Source organism: Colletes latitarsis, chromosome 3 (assembly GCF_051014445.1).
Source record: "Colletes latitarsis isolate SP2378_abdomen chromosome 3, iyColLati1, whole genome shotgun sequence".
Taxonomy (NCBI): Eukaryota; Metazoa; Arthropoda; class Insecta; order Hymenoptera; family Colletidae; genus Colletes; species Colletes latitarsis.
In genome coordinates, this window is record NC_135136.1 from 43,254,892 (window position 1) to 43,274,260 (window position 19,369).

Consider the following 19,369-nt stretch of genomic DNA (forward strand, 5'->3'; position numbering starts at 1 on the left):
TTAGATAATTACAGCAAAACAAACCAGATAATAGCACTTATTTATGTATGTGTTTTAATTTACAATACAATAAATCTAAGAAATGTTAAACAAAACATATTTATAGACGGTTGAAAATTTTAAGAAACAACATATCCCTATGTTTTAAAAGTTGGCGCTAAGTATTTGAAAAATTTGTTTTTGTTAGTCAGTAGACTACGATAACGATTGAAAATTTGTGCAAAAATATGGAATAATTATTCAATGGAATTTAATAATCTAATGTAGTTGCATTGTGTTTCATTAGCGTGAATCTACGATTGACCAATAGGAAAGCTTATCAAGGCATACAACGAAACATTAGCTTCGTTGAACCTTTTGGGAGTGTGAATTACACTTTGGACTTAAAAGTCGAATTTCTGATGCAATATTCGTTAACAAGACGTGAATGCACTGTATAGGTGGTACAAACGAAAGGATTGAGGATTCGTGCAATTAAAATGTTCATCCGTGTTTAGAAAACCCAACAAATTGATAAGTTTCTCATAAACGCCAAAGTATTTAAAGCGATATCCAAAATGACTGAAGAAGACTCGGTACGTACGAATATTGGAAAATGTCTTTAGAGAGGTATCCATGTCGTATTGGAAAAGCATGGGAGCGTGGTCATCTTGACATACTTTTCAATTTTTTGACAATACCCTATAAACCACATATAAGGGAATAAAGCTCCCACCCACATAAAAAAACATTCTCCAGCGAAATTGTCATAACATAAAAATAATGCGGCTTTACGGATTCCAACCTCAAAGCCATGTGGATAGTATTCGAGAGAATTATAGATTTATCTTCTATGTAATACCTTCTGACATATTACACCTCCTATGTCTTTCCTTTATGTATTATGAATTTAATGTTTTTTGTATTGTATTGCAATATTTTTGATACATTTTATAAAATGAAGCAATTTATAGTAAAGTTGATGCAATATTTTAATTAATGTACATACTTATTACTGAATATCAGTATGAGAATGTGTCAACTGTTAAGTTTTATATATTGTATTTTTATAAAAAAATCAATGAAATTAGTACATATAATTACTTTGATTCGATGTATATAATTATGATAATCAGTAAATCATAATTTTTTTTTGATTGAATAAAGTTACATAAATTATTTAAAAAATGTCTAGGTATTTGATCCTACCTTGAAAAAGAAAAAGAAGAAAAAGAAAACTAACTTCGACCTTGATGCTGCATTCAATGAAGGTGGTAATATGGGCTATGCATCAGAAACCACTGGTGATAAAGAAAACCAGGAGCCAGATCCTCCTGCATTGGTGGAAGATGATGATACATTGGATTTAGAAAATTTTGGAAGGAAAAAAAGGAAGAAGAAAAAAGCATTTAATTTAGATGAACTGGATGCAGCTTTGCCAGATACTAAAAAAGAGGTAAAAATGTATATACAGAGTAATTTTTAAATATGTAAAGTAAAAATTTACTTACATAAATGTATGCTGTTACCTTAATAGGATGTTATTGAACAACAAACGGAAGAAGTTGCAGTGGATGATACCTTTGATTTGGATATGGACTTTTCGAAAACTAAAAAGAAGAAAAAGAAAAAGAAAGATCTCGATGAACTAGTAGCAGAAGAAGAGCATAAAGAAATTGAAGATAAAGAAAATGGTAAATATTATATAGTAAAAGAATGTCATAGCTTCGGGTAACTAATTTTATGTTACTCATTATTTGTTAACATGCTGCACTGAATCTGAGCGAAGTGCAGAGTATGGTAAGGGATATGTCTGCTGTTTCCTATACATATCATATGACAATCACAAGTATATACATTGTTTCCATACTTTCAAAAGTCTCATTCTAATAGAAAAAGTGGTATATATCTCTGTACCAATATCCAAGGCATTACTGTATTTATATATGCATTTTAAACCTGTTACCATAAGTAACAACCTATGCTTGATGAACTGTTTGGTGTTGCTTTGGTGCTTAAATCAAACAATGCGTTTAATGTTTAAAATTAATATAAAACTAAAAGAAGTCTGAAGGAAAGTGTAGTTTGTCTAATGAAGCAAAACACAAATCTCATTAATAAATCTGCCATTAATTTTATTACATCTTGAACATGCACTAAATAAGTATCATATTTTCTATTAGAAGAAACAAGTTTGTGGTTCGGATCGGATAGAGATTATACCTATGATGAATTACTGGTAAGAGTATTCAACATTATGAAGGAAAAAAACCCTGATATGGTTGCTGGAAAGAAACAGAAATTCGTTATGCGTCCTCCTCAAGTAGTACGTATAGGTACCAAGAAAACATCTTTTGCTAATTTCACTGAAGTAAGTACTTGTTACAACGATCTACAAACTATACTTATATTTTATATATTTAAATTACGAACTTGTTTTTATTTCAGATATGTAGAACGCTTCATAGGCAACAAAAACATTTACTTGACTTTTTACTTGCTGAATTAGGAACTAGTGGTTCTGTTGATGGAAATAGTCAACTTATTATTAAGGGCCGTTTTCAACAAAAACAAATAGAAAATGTTCTTAGGAGATACATTAAAGAATATGTTACCTGTCACACCTGTCGTTCGCCAGATACCATTCTCCAAAAAGATACTCGACTATTTTTCTTACAGTGTGAAACCTGTGGATCAAGATGTTCAGTAGCTAGCATAAAATCTGGCTTCCAGGTAAGTGTTTCAAATTTGAATACATTTACTTTCACCTACGAAGTTAACTCGTAGCTAAAGATATTAATTTATTCGTGTGTTATAATAATGAATTTTTTTTTTCAGGCCGTCACTGGAAAACGTGCTGCTATTCGAGCAAAAACTGCCTAAACAAATTTTTCATTGTCCCACCTATCAATTTTGTAGCATAATTTTCAAATTGTCAGAGTTTTTTTGTGTTAGAATACTGTTTTTACTGTACCTATTGTAACGGCGTGCAATCCAAACACCTATTTTTACTCGTATGAATTGATCAACGTCAGTTTTAAAAAGTGATTGTGAAAATATGCAATATACAATGTGTTTTTTATCATCGATCTTCACAGACAAAAAGAAATTACGTGAAAATTATGTCTTAACAAAGTTTTTTCTACAATTTTCCTTAGCAAGATATTAGTATTTACAATTTTGATTTCTAAAATTTTCAATTTGTCGCTTTTGGTTTCAAAATTTTGAATATACCATTCATTCTGAAATAAACATAAAAGAAGTTGTATGATTTAATTGAATTCGAAGTTTTTACGCACTCTCCGTTGCAGGACATAGACGACTGATATGTAATAATTTTCAAGAAACATAATAATCTATAGTCACGATTTGAATAATAATGATATAAACAATGACACTCTAATACGAAATGCATTGCTTATCCATTTGTCTACCATTGTGACGTGAAATCCTGTATAAAGAATTATCAAATAAGTGGAAAATGGTATGGATTACCAGTTGTTAACAATAGATTTAAGCAGGTAATAATAATTTCTTATATCATTTTCTGTATACAAAAAAAAAAATTATAACATTAAATTCAAGTACATTATTATGTATGGCAAAAAGTATTATTCCCATAACTAACTATGTTTTTAGAGAAATATCATGGTAAAGTGTAATAATTTTTTCAACCAATTATAATGGTAACATCTTTTAGCTAATTTATTCAATAATTGTATTTACTAGGTAATAAAATTATCTTAAGAAGTTCTGTTATCACTATTCTTCTGATCCGTTCAACAGAAATGTAAAAATACTCATATTTATTAAGATTAATTATAAAGTTTTCTAATGAACTTATATTTCAGTGTAAATTATACAATTTTTCTTTTGCTTTAATTGCTCAGACTTTAAATAAAATTGAAGTCGTAAATCACCAATTACGAAGAATGTGCAATTTCAATAGTTTATACATGTATATTGTAACAGGCAGCTGGAATACTTAAGTTAAAATTGAATAATTTTGTGGTATTTATGTATTTAAATAATATAATAAAATTGATACTTTCTATTCAAAAATGGGCGTATATTCAGTCAGGAGATACGAGGAGGACGAGAGGGGAAGTGAGGGCGGCGGCGGCGGCGGCGGCGAAGGCTCATAATCGAAGGGAACGCGAAAAAGAATGTCCAATGTAAAATAACTAAAATATTATTTTTTCAACTTGCCTTTCAGTTTCGTTATTTTTCCCTTCACGATAATAGCAGTATCTATAAGATTTTGAAATATTTCGATTGGCATGTGTGGCATTGGAAAATCTGTGAAAGGTGTCCATACTCGCGAATGATCTCCTGATACTTTTAAATAGACAGGTTGTGAAAATGCTAATCCCTTTGGAATGCCAAAAGAACCTACAAAAGAAAAAGGTATGCTTGCGTTTTTATCAATTTTTAGTTCCTACAATTACCATCAGAAGAAATCCCTAGCGATATAATTTCATCTCCGATATATTCTTCCTTGCTGTACCATAATTTCAAAAGATCACAAATCGCTCTACACTTTTGAAAATCTTCAGATCTACCAACTTGATACTGAAGGAGTGACTAACATATATAAATGGGTGTAGGTATTTGTATTATTTTATAATTGTGCAGTGAAAAGTGTTCGAATGTGTTTACTTTACGTTCATAATGATTCTTATAAGGATCTGTTTTGTCTTGCACTAAATAGAAGAACCATCTTAATTCTGAACGCTGAACTCCCACTGGTAACGTTACATTTTCATTTGAATCTAAAGCTCTCTTGTTGGGTTGATAAATATCGCATTTTTGAATCATATGATGAACATCTACAAACTGATTAATTCCTACAATTAAATTTAATTTATTATCACGTATGTAAAACGAAATATTAATTTCTTTGTCATAAAGTGTAAACCGACCTAAATATCCCCAAACAGGTGGACAACCAAAATTTCGTAAGGTGAAACCTAATGAACTAACAAACGGATGTATAAGTTCCAATCCATAATGAGAACTAACAGCCACAATATTTGTTTTCGGTAATTTTTTAACAAGCTCATGCATGATATTAACATAAAAACATGTAGGCCCCATTGAACAGAAAATTACTTTCATGTGTAAGGGTGCATACTGATTTATTTGCAAAGATAATTCTTTTATGCACTTATAATTTCGTTGCAACCAACTGTCTGTTCTTTCAAATTCTTCTCTAAATAAAACGTGTACAATATCATTAAACAGTATTTTATAGCAATCAAAAATATGAAAATTAATAATAAGATTATATTAAAATACTTAATTTCCCTATTTACCTTGATAATGTATCAAGATAAATCAGTATGTCACAATCGTTTAAACCATCAGGTATATTGTCCAAAACTTTTACTGCATTTAAACCCCCGCCAATTCCATCTGAATCTTTAAGAATTCTTCTCAATTTAAAAAAACAACCTGGCTCATCGTATAAATTAATAACAACCCCATGAGTTAACCAAAGTTCTTTCGTCAATATCAATTCGGAAACCAAATCTGGGCACATCGACCTTCCTGCGCCTATTATCATTATTCGACGACGTTTTGTTTGTACATCCAAACACTTACATTTGTTATTCTCCGCATCATAAGCCTATGTGAAAGTAATTTAATAAATCCAATTGGAATAATTAATTTGCAAAATTTTTCTACGGATAATATTACAAATTATTTACAAATATAAAATCAGTTTGTAAAGCATCAAGATCTTCTCTAGTTAAATACGACGTGACGTTATAATATTTATCCAACAATTCCCAAAACTGATAGCTACCTCCAACATAATAAATATGGGTACAAGTCGATCCAATTTCTCTCCATATTAAAGGAGATTTAGTATGAGACCACCCATGCTGTGCACAAATCTTTTTTAACCATACCTAGAAATTAAATTTTATACTGTATATTATCACTGAAAAGGATGATGTTAAACTTACTTTCCATTCAATTGATTTTTTACAAATATATCTGAAACAAAAGTTAGGTAATATTGTAGATAAACTTTCGGCTATAAAACATATATGATTGAATACATGGTCTTCTAAAATGCCAGCTATCGCAACCATACATCTCTCTGCTGACATATTTTTTATATTTAACAATTGAAGGCTGCTTAAGTAAACTGCCAACTCTTTGAAGATTTTCAAACATGTCTAGGAATGAAAAAAAGTAACACCATATAATTAAATATACAGAATAATTTATTTATCTATAATATATTTATTAAGGCACACTATCATTTATCTTAATTCATAATTTATATTCATAATGATACTTCAATTATGTGTACACAATAAACATAATTTAAACTTATATTACTTATAATCTGTCTGCAAAAAATTTTATAGTATTAAGTCAGTTAAAAAGTCATTATAGTATTGGTATTATATGTCATCATCATCTGATATATTTGGTAAATCAGGAATCCAACATTTCTTATATTCTTCTTCAATTAATTCAGATGACAGATGCAATTTTGGTAATTCGAGTTCAAGCGGTTCTGGATCTAAATTCAAAATTGATATTTGGTATATTAATATATAGGATGTCCCATCTAACTGTATCACTGAGAATAACACGCAACAACAAGCAAGTTATACCAGATGATAAAGTTAGATGGGACAAACAGCATACTGTTCTTCCACTTATACCTGATTCAAATCCTTCATCTTCGTGCAATAACATCTCATTTTCTTTCTTCAAAAATAATTCCTTAAATTCATTCTCTATAGTTCTTGTGTAGACATTATCTGTAAGAATAAGTTATACACATTTTGCATAGAAACTTTAATTCTTTGTTCTCTTAAACTATTAATATTAATTTTCTGTACTTCTTAAAATCATACCAAATTCAGACTGTGCATCATAATACGGGGCCAGACTTTCTGGTTCAGGATATGACTTTGTGATTAACTTTTTTGGTGTTAATGGTTTCTTGAAGATATGATCATTAAATATTTTCTGTGATTTTACATTCCTTTTATCGAATATTATTTTCCTTGGAGATTGATTTTTAATTTCGATAGGATTACCATTTTGTTTCTGTAAGAAAAAATTATATGTTAGATTTTATTTAAAATATATAAAATCAACTATTTATACCTTTGCTGCAAATTCTTTTTGAGGTGACAATGAACAGCTATCACTATTTGACTGTGTTAGTTTTAGTTTTAAACAATCTTGTTGTTTATTAGATACATCTTGACTTGAATTGTTCAAACACAGACTAGCTGACACATTTAAATCCGAGTTAGATCTAATCGATAATCCTTTTGGTTTTGACTGATTAAAAGTCTTTACAGAAGTTTCACTTACTCCAAGAGAAGTTTTTGATCTTGATAATGACTTTGTTACCTGACCTATAAGAATAACTCTTCTAAATTTTGTTTTCTATTTAGTACTAAATAAAATTTATTAGATACTTAAACATAATATTATAAAAACAATAGCAGCAAAGATGTAACCTCCAGCTTTTATTTGTACCTTTGTCAAGATCCGAAATTCCGCCAAATAAGTTAAATATACCAGCCATTTCAGCAAAACTTTCCTCAAAAATATGTTTCTAAAATATTCAACACGTATTTTGTGTTTAAAATGAGGCTATTTAATAATGCTTTCGTCCTTAGAAAATCAATTTTGTCGGTTTCTTTCATCGCAGGTTTTCAATTTGAACCAAACGACAATCAAACGTTTACGAAACTAGGGAATTTTATTGGCAACACTGGTATTTTAAAACAGTATTTCTTAAACTTCATTTTCTCGCAGTCCTCGAAAAATACACTTACCTTGCTCAGATTTTCATAATCTGATTTTACTTACATGAAAAACGAAAACATTTATAAATCTTTATAAACAAATTCATTTCAGTCGAATATTTCTTCTGTAGAATAATCATTATCATCAAACAACAAAAGTCACATAGTTAATATTTATTCATAATATAATTTATTAAAAGAGACAATGAACTGTCAGTAGCAAATATTTCATTAGGATAAATTACATTGACATTATATATATTTTTACATGTATATAAGGACCTATCATGTTCTTAAGGCCTCTAAAATACATAGCAACCAAAAGCTACCAACTGCTTACAGTGGAATGCTTTGATTAATGAATCCATACGATAAATTGATTATATGTATATACAATTATTTACTATATATGTATCGATGGAAGAATTCACATTTCTTATGGAAAGCTACATGAAAATCACTGTGCAAATTGGTAAAATTAAAATCGTTGAATGACTGCATTTAATATGCAATATTTCATCTGAAATTTTTAAACAAAATTCATTAAATGTAATCTTCTTTCATCGACACAATCGATACATAATGCAATTGAAGTAAAAATGTTTATAAATGCTAAATTTTTATAAATAAATCCCTCAAGTTGTAGCAAATAAAAAATAATATTCAGTGACAATTTGAATTCAATTTGTGTCAACAGCATTACAATGCCTACATTTTTACAAATATGCAATAAAACAGTCTGTTAATCTCGCTTGTATACCAATACATTGCAGACAGTTTTTTCATATTAACAGTAACGGCAATATCTTCATAACTTTGTGTGCTTGTAATTTTTCTTAAGCCATTCTAATACTTTGAATTATTTGAAATACAGCTGAAAATTAAAAAATTTCATTTATACACTCAAAATAAATTTAAAAAGAAAGAAAAGTAAAAAAACAGTTGTTATGATGGAACTTACCAGAACCACATACAACAAAAAGGAAAAGTGCTAGTAGACATGGTCCGACCGGAGATCCTTCATCTTGAGGTTTCTAAAATGCATGAATTTAATATTATTTATTTAGTTTTTTACTTTAAGTTTGTTATTAATAAACGAAATATGCGATACTCGGATTTATTAGGAAACTAATTCTAAGACTGGTCCATGTGTTTACATTACATATGGTACAAATGTTATTTTATTGCATCATGTTCGAAATTGTTAAATAAATATTTTTTCAAAGACTTGTATGTTACCGAGTTAACAATCTAAAACTGTGTGCAATGTGGAGAACTGAGAAATATGGTTTGACAATACTGTTATAAATGTCATTGTAATAAGTGACTAAAACTTGTTATAAATAACGAAGTTTATAACCTCAACTTTAAAAATTGACAATTACTTATATTTATATGATTTACATATTTCGGTTATTTCGTTTGATCGATAATTAATTAAACGAATTCTATCAAAGATTAAGTTGAATAACTTACCGACGACTTCGGAACGTTTCCGCGAAGCATAATGTTTTTCGTCGCTTTTTCGTTAGCAATGCGCATTCTCTGTTTCGGTGCCATTTCTGCTACTTTCGTTCACCGAAGGTACTCGAAGAAAATTAGGAAGAAAGCGGTCAACAGTTGAAATGCTACTTTTGTCACTGTATTTGCTCTTCAATATGTCAAGTTTTCGGAGCAGTGAACAGGTGTGTATGTTCACAGCACGCTTGGCTCTCTGCCTGCGTCAACGTGTGCGCTTTGACACGTGAATAACTCACATTGTTCGACAGAATAGCTTTTAGTGCCACAGTGGCACCATTTAAGTCAATTCGGTAACTATAAAATTTCTTACGAAATTATACAAAGCAACAATATACATATTGCATTGTTTTGTAATTTTACGTCGTTTTTTTATAGCCTTATATACGTTGTAAGGATATATTTAATTAATATATGTAACAATTTACGCGACAGAATGTTGAGCAACGCAGTACTTTCGTATTTTACGACACAATAATTGAAATGTTCCATACTGGTCTAGAAGTATCTTCAAGTTTCTTCAAATTTATTAGAAGTTGGTACGAAATCATTATTAATATTATTTATTAATTTTTTATTTAGTTGTATGGTTCATCGTAATTTGTATTATATCTACTATTTTGCTTAGGTTTGTCAACATTTAGTAACAATCGTTCCCAAAATGATAGTTAAATTTGCCTTTTCAAGCAATGAATTTTCCGTACGTTCTTTTTGTCTCGCTTATCGCTATTCTATATCTATCCTATAAGATATACGTAAGATCGATTCAAAGAAAGTTGAAAAACATATTTTTGCTTGCTTTAAAATTTGGCATTTTTAGGTATGGCAAATAATTACACTTTTTTTAAAAGAATCAAGTTGTGATTATTATTTCCTTATAATATATAATTTTCCATTTCTTTAAAATACAAAAGAAATAAACATTAAAAACTCCAAACGTATTTTGTTCACACTCTCAAGCATGCATTTTATTTACAACATTGTAGAATGAAAATTCTAACTTTGAATTGAAATTTCTGTGCACGAGTGTTTTATTTACAGTCCGTCCTTTCGATTACGATATTTTTAAAGAAAACGTAATGATTATAATCGATATACAGGGTAGAAATAACGACGAGGCCCGCTGAATCCCAAAATGATTGTAATGTATCTAAAAATGAAGTGTAATGTTCTAGAGTTAAAACGCGGAACGGCAATCGATCGTAGCGGAAGTATACAGCGATTAATTTGAAGGATTACATTTAGAATTACTAGAAAAGAAACTTACATTATTAAATAGATGAATACTGATTTTGTTATAAGATAACATAAAATTCTATACATCAAAACAATAGAAGAATTGAGTGCATTAGTATATGAAATTTTATTATTCCTTTCAGATTTCCCTGATCTCATGGGAACTGCTTTGATTAAGCGTTTAAAATTGTATAAAAATACACACTTCATAGTATGAAATTTTTTACTTACTTAGATATATAAAAATTGTTTAAAGTATGTGCGTGAAATAATTGAATAAAATTTAATAATGTCAGGATCAATGAACTAATAAAAGACAGTAAACTTGTTGTACGTAGAAATTTTATATTTCTTAGAATTGCTATGACTAACAACAAACTGTATATTCATTTGAATATCCTCACTGATATTTGTCGTTCAACAGTACTATCAGCGTAAACATATTCACTGTGATTTTCAAATTTCAATCCCCTTCGTTTAAATATTGATGCTTCTATGTCGATTAATGTGAACTTAAGACATTTATCCGCATAAAGAGGATCACTATCAAAAGAATCATTTTATTCCTGGATATAGACTCACAATATTTTTACATTTTACCAATGCACTCACAAGTTTGTAACGAAGGAAATCCACCTGAACGAAATGTTTGTGGCGTATAGTACGAAGCCAATGGTAAAAAAATTTCTTATATTCACGTTCTTACTTCGATCTAACATCTAGCTTATCTAAAAATTCATGTTAATATTAATCGTCGAAATCGAGCGTCGTTCTTTATATTACCAAAAATTCCAGTCTAGAGTCACACAACTGAGGCATTGTTCTACTAGCATTAAAGTACTCACACTTTGAATACATATTTTCTTTTTCTTTTTTTTGAAATTATAATATACAATTCACGTACAAATTGAATTTCTTTTTCATTTTTTTTTTACTTTTTGTTACAATAAGTAAATTTAACTTTTATGTTTTGAAAATTCCAACGAATTGTTAATATTTGTTGATGCTTGGGAATGTTATTATTTAAATTTCGATATTTGTGGCATGAGAAACGTATCAAGCAGTTAGCACATCGAAACTTTCATAATGTCTCTAAACTCAGAATTCTGTTGTACTTCTATGCACGAATTCACGTACTGAAAGAAAGTTGCGATTTTTCCAGCAGTGTCCAGCGAAATTGAGCAATATTTATAATTAGTTGTAAGTAAAATAGTGATCCTAGAGTTGCATAATCATTGAAACCTGCATTTTACATAATATGGAACTGTGACTCGTGAGACGAATAATATACGCGACTGTTTGAATTGGCAAACAATTCGTTTCAGAGACGTGCACTATCTGTTATAGGACTCAACTTCGAATATCTATGCGTTAACGAAGAAATAAATTGTCTGCTTAAATTGAAAATGTCGTTACGATACGTTACATTAATGCTCAATGACAAAATATTTGAAATATTCTTTAAATATTCATTCTAATGATATTGGTAAAACGTTGATATCGATTTAAAGGTTTTCTTTTATGGGGTGATTCGCGGGCCATGATCGATGTAGATAATTAAAACTACCGGAAGAAGAAGAGTCCTACTTCTGAAGGAGTAGCAGTACCCGGTACGCTTCAAATTTTTTAAATCCACAGCGTAGACATTACACTAGAGTTATGCTTTAGTCTATTTTGACCGTGGAATAGATCTTCCGTACAAATGCATTAGTGCCGACGTAACCGACTGTTCCACACATTATACCTAAGGCAAGGCTAAATAATGCCATATAACCGAAGTAAAATGCTGTTTGGAAGAGACCATACATTCTGAAAATAAATCGTAATGTGATTAAATTTGTAATAAATTTATATTTATCGTACTGTAATGCAGCGAGTGCGGTAAAAACGTACTTAGTTTTGAAAAAGAAATAATAAAAGGAATACACGTAGACATATTCGGCAGTTGAAGCTGCCGCTAAAAAACTTGTCCACTGCCTGTGAAACGGAAGTGAATTAAGAAGAGAACACTATTTAGCAATGTTCAATAATTAGTAATCAGAAAATTCTTACCATCGATAATCTTCAGCATTTAGCAAAAAGTATGTACATACGATAGTAACACAAACGGTTACTATCATTAAAATAACGAATACTAATAACATAAAACCGTAAACGTAATAGATTTTATATGCCCAAAATGAGGTAAAAATGAAGTACCTGAAAAAAAAAACAATGCAAAAGTATCATTTTATTTGGTCCATGATGCTTTACTGCGTAAGCGATGAAACCTACATTTCAATGAATATTGAACCAAAAGGCAAGATACCACCAAGCATTATAATGATCAGTGGTTCCATAAACCATTTTTTTTCAGGAATAGGTCGAGGTACTGCATTAACTCTACATGGCGCGTCCGGTGTTCCAGCTAAATTGCGACCCAAAATGGTTCCGACTAACGTTAATGGTAATATAACAAATATACAAATACATGTAACTGCCACCTGTAAATACAATGATTTTTATTATCGTTTCAAGAAAACATACAAAGTATTAATATACATATTTCATTAGTTGAATGTTATAAATGTAAACGTTTGAATATTTTCATGTACAAGTGTACATATCCGTACAAATGAAAGTTTTATATTACTCACCATAGAGCCGAAAGGTATAGCGCGGCTAGCATGATAATACATCGCGATAAAGTTAATAAAGAATGCAGTGCCGCAGACGATAAGAGGTAACATAAAGGCACTGAGTATCATCTGTTTAATCCAAATACGTCCTCCCATGCGAGCATACAAACCTCCTCCAGCATAACCGTTTATGGGTGATGTAGCAGCATACACAAAAATTGCTGTAGATAGCATTGATCCTCTTTCCGTATATAACTCTCCGAGGATAGCAAAAATAATAACGCTAAGTACAACAACTGTCACCTGTAATTAAATAAATTACTAAGATATTATTCAAATCGTTCTATGAAACGTAAATGTTCAATTATCAAATTGATATATGCCATTTGATTATTTTTATGAAATTAATTACCTGATAGCCAGCACCTATAAGAGCTGAAAAAAGCATCGCATGACTAGCTGGTCTAAATACATCCCCATGAACTTGTTTCCAGCCATATTCATCGCCTAAATCTCGTTCCATATCATCCATTTCTTCGTCTCTACTGTACCTAGCATAGTCTTTTCTTAAGGTACGCATTAAAATCATCGAAACGAGTCCAACTAGGAACATCACCATCATGAAACTATTGAAGATACTGAACCAGTGAATCTAATAAATAAAAAATCATTTTTATGGCAGGATTTAAATGCAAACCTTAGAATTTGTTACTAACATTTTTGAAATTACAAAATGCTTACTCTGTGTTGGAAAAAGTTAGGATCCAAATATTTATCAAATCTGTCTTCGAACTTAACATTACTCTTTTTCCAATTAATTTCATAACTAAAAGAAATAGCTGCACCTGGCACCAATTTTACTTTATTTTCACTGGTTAAATTTACATCGACTATTTGCTTTCCATTGTACCCTATATCAAATTTTTTATGTGTCCAAATGTGGTAAGATACAACCCCATTATTTTCTTCTGGCTCTCCCACAACTCCTAATGAATATGGTTGAAAGAAACATCAGTTCGTATAATGGTAAAATGTTACAAAGAGAAGGAAATTAAGTTTAGCATTTACCCCAAATTGGTAGGTCATCCATATACATCTTATACCAATATTGATTCTTCACTGCATATATAAAAGCTTTTTCACTCTCTTCGGATAATCTTATTTGACAATATTCCATTTTTGCAACATCAGCTGTAGATATAGCAAATATAAAGTATTACTAGAACATATATAAAAATAAAACCAATATTTAATGTTAATTAATAAAACCAGCAAGTACCCTTAAATTCAATTTCCAAGCCGCTGAATTTAAGTTCAATGCCTTGTAATGCTTCAGAAAAGGTTTCATGATAATGATTGATGACATTTTTGGTGCCCATACAAAAAGGTAACGAATAGTACGAATAAGTTTCTTGACGATTATGATATGGTCCTACCGTACTCATCCATAGTACAACCTCATCGTTATCTTCATACTAATGAAAAGGAAAAGAATAAATTACTGGAAAATTAAAAATGTTTTACTTCACAGATAGCATAAATTAGACATGGAAATATGTGATTACATATTAACTCTTCGTGGAATAGTATCGAAAAAATAAATTGCGACGATAAAGAATACAAGTGTCGTAATGCCGACAAGGATGTGCATACAATGTCTTTGCAACTTAAACATTTAAAAAATATGTCAATTCGGAATACTTACGATGTGAGTATGCTCGTCAGAACGGGCAAAGGGGAGTAGGCTAAGCGCCACAAAGTGGAATAACCATCGAACCCGACACATGTTCATCGTGACGGGAAGGCGCACTAGGCGCCTTATGCTACTACAGACAGAAATTTAATGATATCCGACAATACAAACACTCCATAGATTCACGAAACGTGATCAACGTAGCAGAAACACCGGACGGACAGACACCAGTGGACACGTATTAAAATTCAATGGTGACACTCGTGAGCATTAATACGCGCTAGATGTTAAGAATGTTCGCTCGTTGTCACATTAGATGGCACTTCCATCGATTTTCTTAAGGTTCTGATCGAAATCAGCGATTTTTCATTGCGATAGGGAATTATTTGCAATACGTTCGGTTTAAGTCTAGATCACACGAACGTTGTAACGTGTAACAATTTTGATAGGCAATACAAACTGTACAAACTACAAGCTACAGCTACAGTCCACTTCAGTCACACGTTAGAGATGGTTGGAATTGCTACTTGAGAATTACGAGTGATTTGATCACGTTTATTTTTAATCGCAATCCCTTTGAACTAGTAAGAAAGCATAATTTGTTCTTTGTACGCGTCATCTGAATCGTCAGCTTAAATGCAAATATACCCTTACTGTCATTTATTCTAAACTATATATTGCATAACATATATGTTATATAATTATAGTAAATAATTCTTTTCTAATTTCTTATTTCTTCTGCTGACTTTTAAGAATACTCTGTAACTACAATAATTGGGATGCCAGTAATTTGATTAGAAGTGGTATTAATAGTTTCCACATTGTTCTTTCGTAATTATCGAATTTATAAACAAAAATAAAGATTTTGAGAATTGTATCACGGACGACATATACGTCTGTGTTTGTATTATTTTTGTTTCACCAGTAACGAACAAAAAAAGAAGACGTATTTTTGGTAAATAAATAATAAAGTCAGTGGAATGAAATTATAGACGATTGGTCTATCATTTGAGTTTAAAATGTATGATTTTATTTTTAAAAAAACAATCGTTGCGTCATAGCATTTATCTCCATCTATAGTGAATATGCAGCGCTTTATAAATATCGATTTTCTTTTAAACCAAGCATGATGCATGATTCAAACAAGATCCGTATGTAACCTTTCGACGTTTCTAAGGTTATATAAAACTCAAGATCAATTGATTGTTTGTTGCATAGTTGTTCGAATTGTTTTAAAACAATTGCAAATATAAGATACCAGAGAATCGGTTTGTTCTAATCGTGTAACCTTTAATTAATTAGATTATCGCATGCCATAGAAAAACGGAATGATGTCAAAGGTTCGTTGCTCTTCGAACGATATGCCGAAAGATGTACTGATCTACTTCGGCTGTAACATAACTAATGTTATTAGACGACACTAAAAATCTTGGAAATGTTACGACGAAACAGGTGAAACAAGCTTATTCTATTATAACATGTAAAGCGATTCATTATTATTTTTATTCTTCCTCACTTTCTTTAATAGTTTTTAGATACTATATTTTAATTACAACAACAATTTTAAAACTGGTTAACTGGCAGACAGTTGTTAAGATCTTGTTAATAAATTTTATTCTGCAGATTGAAGAATAGGGCAATTGCCATTGGCTTTCTAGTAATGGTCACTGCAATATATAATGAACTTCTAGTCTACGATGTACAGAAGTTTAAATGGTCTGTTCGAGAGTGTTCAGAATGTGTTAAAGTACTACTTGTTGCTGACCCACAGGTCTTGGGTAAAACGTCTGAAAATTATTTTGGTGCATTGATAGCACAATGGGATAGCGATAGGTATGAATAAATTAGTTGATTAAACTATCAACTATGTATAAATTCTGACTTTATTCTAAAAACTTTAAACATTCACCTCGGTTTTGTTCCACAGTGTCTTATTTCCAGGTACTTGAAGAAAACGTTTTCAAGAGCTTTGGACCATTCTCAGCCTCATGTTGTTGCATTTCTGGGAGACCTTATGGACGAAGGTCATATTGCCAACGAGGAATCGTTTACAGAATACAAAAAAAGATTAGATTCCATATTTGAAATGCCTGATCATATTATGGTATACTTGTAATTATCATGAAACTTGTTTGGTATACATGGTCATTGCTATACTATACTTAGAAATGCTTTTCTTCTCAGAAAATTTATTTACCTGGTGATAATGATATCGGAGGTGAAGAGGATGCAGTCTCATTTAATATTCATAATAGATTCAAGTTTGCATATTCTCAACCAGACACGCTAGTTTATAAGTCAGTAACATTTTTCAAGGTAATGAAATTTATGTGGTAACTGAAATTGTATCAACAAATTATAATGTATTTATTTAATTTATCAGGTAAACAGATTGACACACAGCATGCCGGAAGCTCCGAAAGATGCCTTTCTGAACGATTATGCAGAAAGAAATACAACAAATGTAGTGTTTAGTCATATGCCTTTACTATTCATGCCAGGTACTTTTGTCCAAAATGTAAGCTGATTTTTCTATAAGATTAGTTTCGCAGTTTTGACGTTCATTTTCATTAATAATTACATTGTGGTAATAGGTACTGAAAGAATTGTCTCCTCAAATTATTTTTACCGGACACGAGCATAAAGCAATGCATATCAGCTTAGACACTGCAACAGACCAATTAAGCGAGATTTGGATTTTACCTCCTTACGAAACACCATTATATCAATTAAGAATGGATGTTGGCGACATTCACGAAGTGCAAATGCCTACTTGTTCATACAGAATGGGTACACTTCATACAGGATATGGACTAGCTTATATTGGTAGAAAAATTGTGATCTTGTATTCGACTATGAACTTGTTAATGTTTTTTTTTTTTTATTATTAATCCTTTCCTTGTTTTTAGATACTCAAGAGAAAACAGTGGAATTCACGATTTTATGGTTACCAGGAAGATTTCCGCAACTCTGGATCTATGTTTTTGTTGGAGTATTCATTCTTGCCTTCAGCATTTTCGTTTGCATTTCCAGTTATTGTTTAAAAAGTCACGCAGTTTATAGTCGTATGTCTTCGATATAATAGAAGGCGTACGTATAATTCGAGCTTTTAAAATTTAATATCTACAATAACTTGGCATTAGAAATGAGGTACAAAGATCCGTCCAATACATGTGATTCTGTTACCATCTATGTCAAGTTTAAAAAAAAGTAATGTTACGATTACTTGATGGTTCGACTCTTAAAAACGAACAAAATTTACTACCATACATAAATAAAAGTACTTAGAACATGTTCCTAAATGTCACAGTCTTATCGAGGCCGACATTTAATGAATGAACAATTAAAATTTTGAGTAAATCCATACAAACTTTACACCGAAAATCATTTTTAATTAACTTTTAGTACAGTTTAGACGTGAAATGATGCCAAACTTGTATGTAAATTTTTATTTACGATATATCTATACAATTGATACAGTATTGCTTCTGTATAGTTCGCTCTTTTTTCTTGCAAGTCGTATTTTATAACATAGTATTCGTTTGAATCGTTTATAAAATTGACATAACAATAACTTGGCTATAGTTTAACCGTTTATCTATCAATGGAACATCGAGACTTGCCACCCCTCAAAATTGCGTCAAACTTTGCGTACAGGGATTTGAATCAGCAATTTCCTTTTTTTAATCTTGGGCGCAAAACTGGAGAGTAATATTGTTGTGGTTGGTGTCCATATTTAAAAACAAATCAATATATCAAGTTTGACGCAATTCTGAGTAATTCTGACGGTGCTAAGTTTTGGTATTCTGTTGTAAAAAGATGATAAATAATAGTCGTATATTAAAATATAGTACTTAATATTGTTGAGGAAGATTCCGTTTAAAAGAAACTATTCATATATATATCTCTGTTTGCCAGAAATAAATGTTACACGTTGAAGTTTGACCTATTATTTTTTGCATTAATAAATAATAATTATAACTTATAAAACGATGCATAAAAGGATACATCGAATTAACATGTTTAGTAATCAAAAAATGTAAAATACAACAGAAATTGTTAAAACAACATAATATTTTATACATTGCATACCTATTAAATTATATTAGAAACGTATATCACAAATGTTTTAGAATAATATCGTGCAAAATATTACTCGTCAATTTATTTTATTTATAAAACGTGTTATTAAGATTTCGAGGCATGCTTTTATGTAATAGAGTTAGAAAGATGTAAAACATTCCTTATGTTTACATTAATTAAAAATAAAGATGATAGTACATATTTTCCACGTTTTTTATTTAAATTCTCCTCTACCTATCCCATTAATTCCTTAATTTTTATAAATTCTAAAGTTAAAAATATTATTCGAATCTATTTAAGTTGTTCAACCACTTCTCTATACATTATTTAATGTAATTAATAAGTAATAAGCTTATTTGAATATTGCGCTAAAAAGTGACAAGATATAGTATCGCCATCTAACAATAGGGATTCGTACTATCGGGGTAGAAACCCCCTCTCGCCCCCCACGA

General features: G+C 30.4%; 6 protein-coding genes across 11 annotated transcripts; 2 read left to right on the top strand and 4 right to left on the bottom strand.

Moving 5' to 3' along the window:
- The first annotated feature begins 389 nt into the window (after nucleotides 1–389).
- On the top strand, nucleotides 390–4,041 carry Eif2beta (eukaryotic translation initiation factor 2 subunit beta). Of its 2 annotated transcripts, XM_076762086.1 has the most exons (7): nucleotides 390–575; nucleotides 1,175–1,435; nucleotides 1,517–1,673; nucleotides 1,747–1,779; nucleotides 2,163–2,350; nucleotides 2,428–2,712; nucleotides 2,818–4,041. In XM_076762086.1, the coding sequence occupies exons 1-7, from the start codon at nucleotides 558–560 to the stop codon at nucleotides 2,860–2,862; spliced, it is 987 nt and encodes a 328-aa protein (XP_076618201.1). In that variant the 5' UTR covers nucleotides 390–557; the 3' UTR covers nucleotides 2,863–4,041. The 2 variants fall into 2 exon arrangements, with proteins under 2 accessions (XP_076618201.1, XP_076618203.1); XM_076762088.1 differs by lacking the exon at nucleotides 1,747–1,779 and having other exon boundaries at nucleotides 392–575.
- A 103-nt stretch (nucleotides 4,042–4,144) lies between these two features.
- Nucleotides 4,145–6,156, bottom strand: LOC143340301 (uncharacterized). The gene is made up of 6 exons (XM_076762085.1): nucleotides 5,952–6,156; nucleotides 5,295–5,608; nucleotides 4,902–5,191; nucleotides 4,639–4,826; nucleotides 4,428–4,563; nucleotides 4,145–4,371 (listed from the first exon to the last, which is right to left on the bottom strand). Exons 1-6 carry the CDS (start codon nucleotides 6,096–6,098, stop codon nucleotides 4,172–4,174), a joined length of 1,275 nt encoding a protein of 424 aa, XP_076618200.1. The 5' UTR covers nucleotides 6,099–6,156; the 3' UTR covers nucleotides 4,145–4,171.
- A 38-nt stretch (nucleotides 6,157–6,194) lies between these two features.
- LOC143340303 (uncharacterized) lies at nucleotides 6,195–7,820 on the bottom strand. Its single transcript, XM_076762089.1, has 5 exons — nucleotides 7,498–7,820; nucleotides 7,117–7,373; nucleotides 6,861–7,056; nucleotides 6,666–6,764; nucleotides 6,195–6,520 (listed from the first exon to the last, which is right to left on the bottom strand). The coding sequence occupies exons 1-5, from the start codon at nucleotides 7,544–7,546 to the stop codon at nucleotides 6,399–6,401; spliced, it is 723 nt and encodes a 240-aa protein (XP_076618204.1). The 5' UTR covers nucleotides 7,547–7,820; the 3' UTR covers nucleotides 6,195–6,398.
- Nucleotides 7,821–7,936: 116 nt separating this feature from the next.
- On the bottom strand, nucleotides 7,937–9,536 carry LOC143340304 (stress-associated endoplasmic reticulum protein 2-like). Its single transcript, XM_076762090.1, has 3 exons — nucleotides 9,246–9,536; nucleotides 8,731–8,803; nucleotides 7,937–8,643 (listed from the first exon to the last, which is right to left on the bottom strand). Exons 1-3 carry the CDS (start codon nucleotides 9,327–9,329, stop codon nucleotides 8,606–8,608), a joined length of 195 nt encoding a protein of 64 aa, XP_076618205.1. The 5' UTR covers nucleotides 9,330–9,536; the 3' UTR covers nucleotides 7,937–8,605.
- A 1,312-nt stretch (nucleotides 9,537–10,848) lies between these two features.
- Nucleotides 10,849–15,285, bottom strand: Tm9sf3 (transmembrane 9 superfamily protein member 3). The gene is made up of 10 exons (XM_076761994.1): nucleotides 14,847–15,285; nucleotides 14,421–14,616; nucleotides 14,210–14,332; nucleotides 13,883–14,127; nucleotides 13,554–13,793; nucleotides 13,160–13,444; nucleotides 12,798–13,006; nucleotides 12,576–12,722; nucleotides 12,417–12,500; nucleotides 10,849–12,332 (listed from the first exon to the last, which is right to left on the bottom strand). Exons 1-10 carry the CDS (start codon nucleotides 14,931–14,933, stop codon nucleotides 12,188–12,190), a joined length of 1,761 nt encoding a protein of 586 aa, XP_076618109.1. The 5' UTR covers nucleotides 14,934–15,285; the 3' UTR covers nucleotides 10,849–12,187.
- A 27-nt stretch (nucleotides 15,286–15,312) lies between these two features.
- Nucleotides 15,313–19,114, top strand: Mppe (Metallophosphoesterase). 5 transcript variants are annotated; one of them, XM_076761995.1, is made up of 8 exons: nucleotides 15,313–15,418; nucleotides 16,137–16,286; nucleotides 16,458–16,667; nucleotides 16,776–16,938; nucleotides 17,019–17,150; nucleotides 17,218–17,352; nucleotides 17,429–17,660; nucleotides 17,744–19,114. In XM_076761995.1, exons 2-8 carry the CDS (start codon nucleotides 16,270–16,272, stop codon nucleotides 17,914–17,916), a joined length of 1,062 nt encoding a protein of 353 aa, XP_076618110.1. In that variant the 5' UTR covers nucleotides 15,313–15,418; nucleotides 16,137–16,269; the 3' UTR covers nucleotides 17,917–19,114. The 5 variants fall into 5 exon arrangements, with proteins under 5 accessions (XP_076618110.1, XP_076618114.1, XP_076618113.1 ...); XM_076761999.1 differs by having other exon boundaries at nucleotides 15,337–15,418; nucleotides 16,154–16,286; XM_076761998.1 differs by lacking the exon at nucleotides 15,313–15,418 and adding an exon at nucleotides 15,578–15,789.
- Nucleotides 19,115–19,369: the final 255 nt, after the last annotated feature.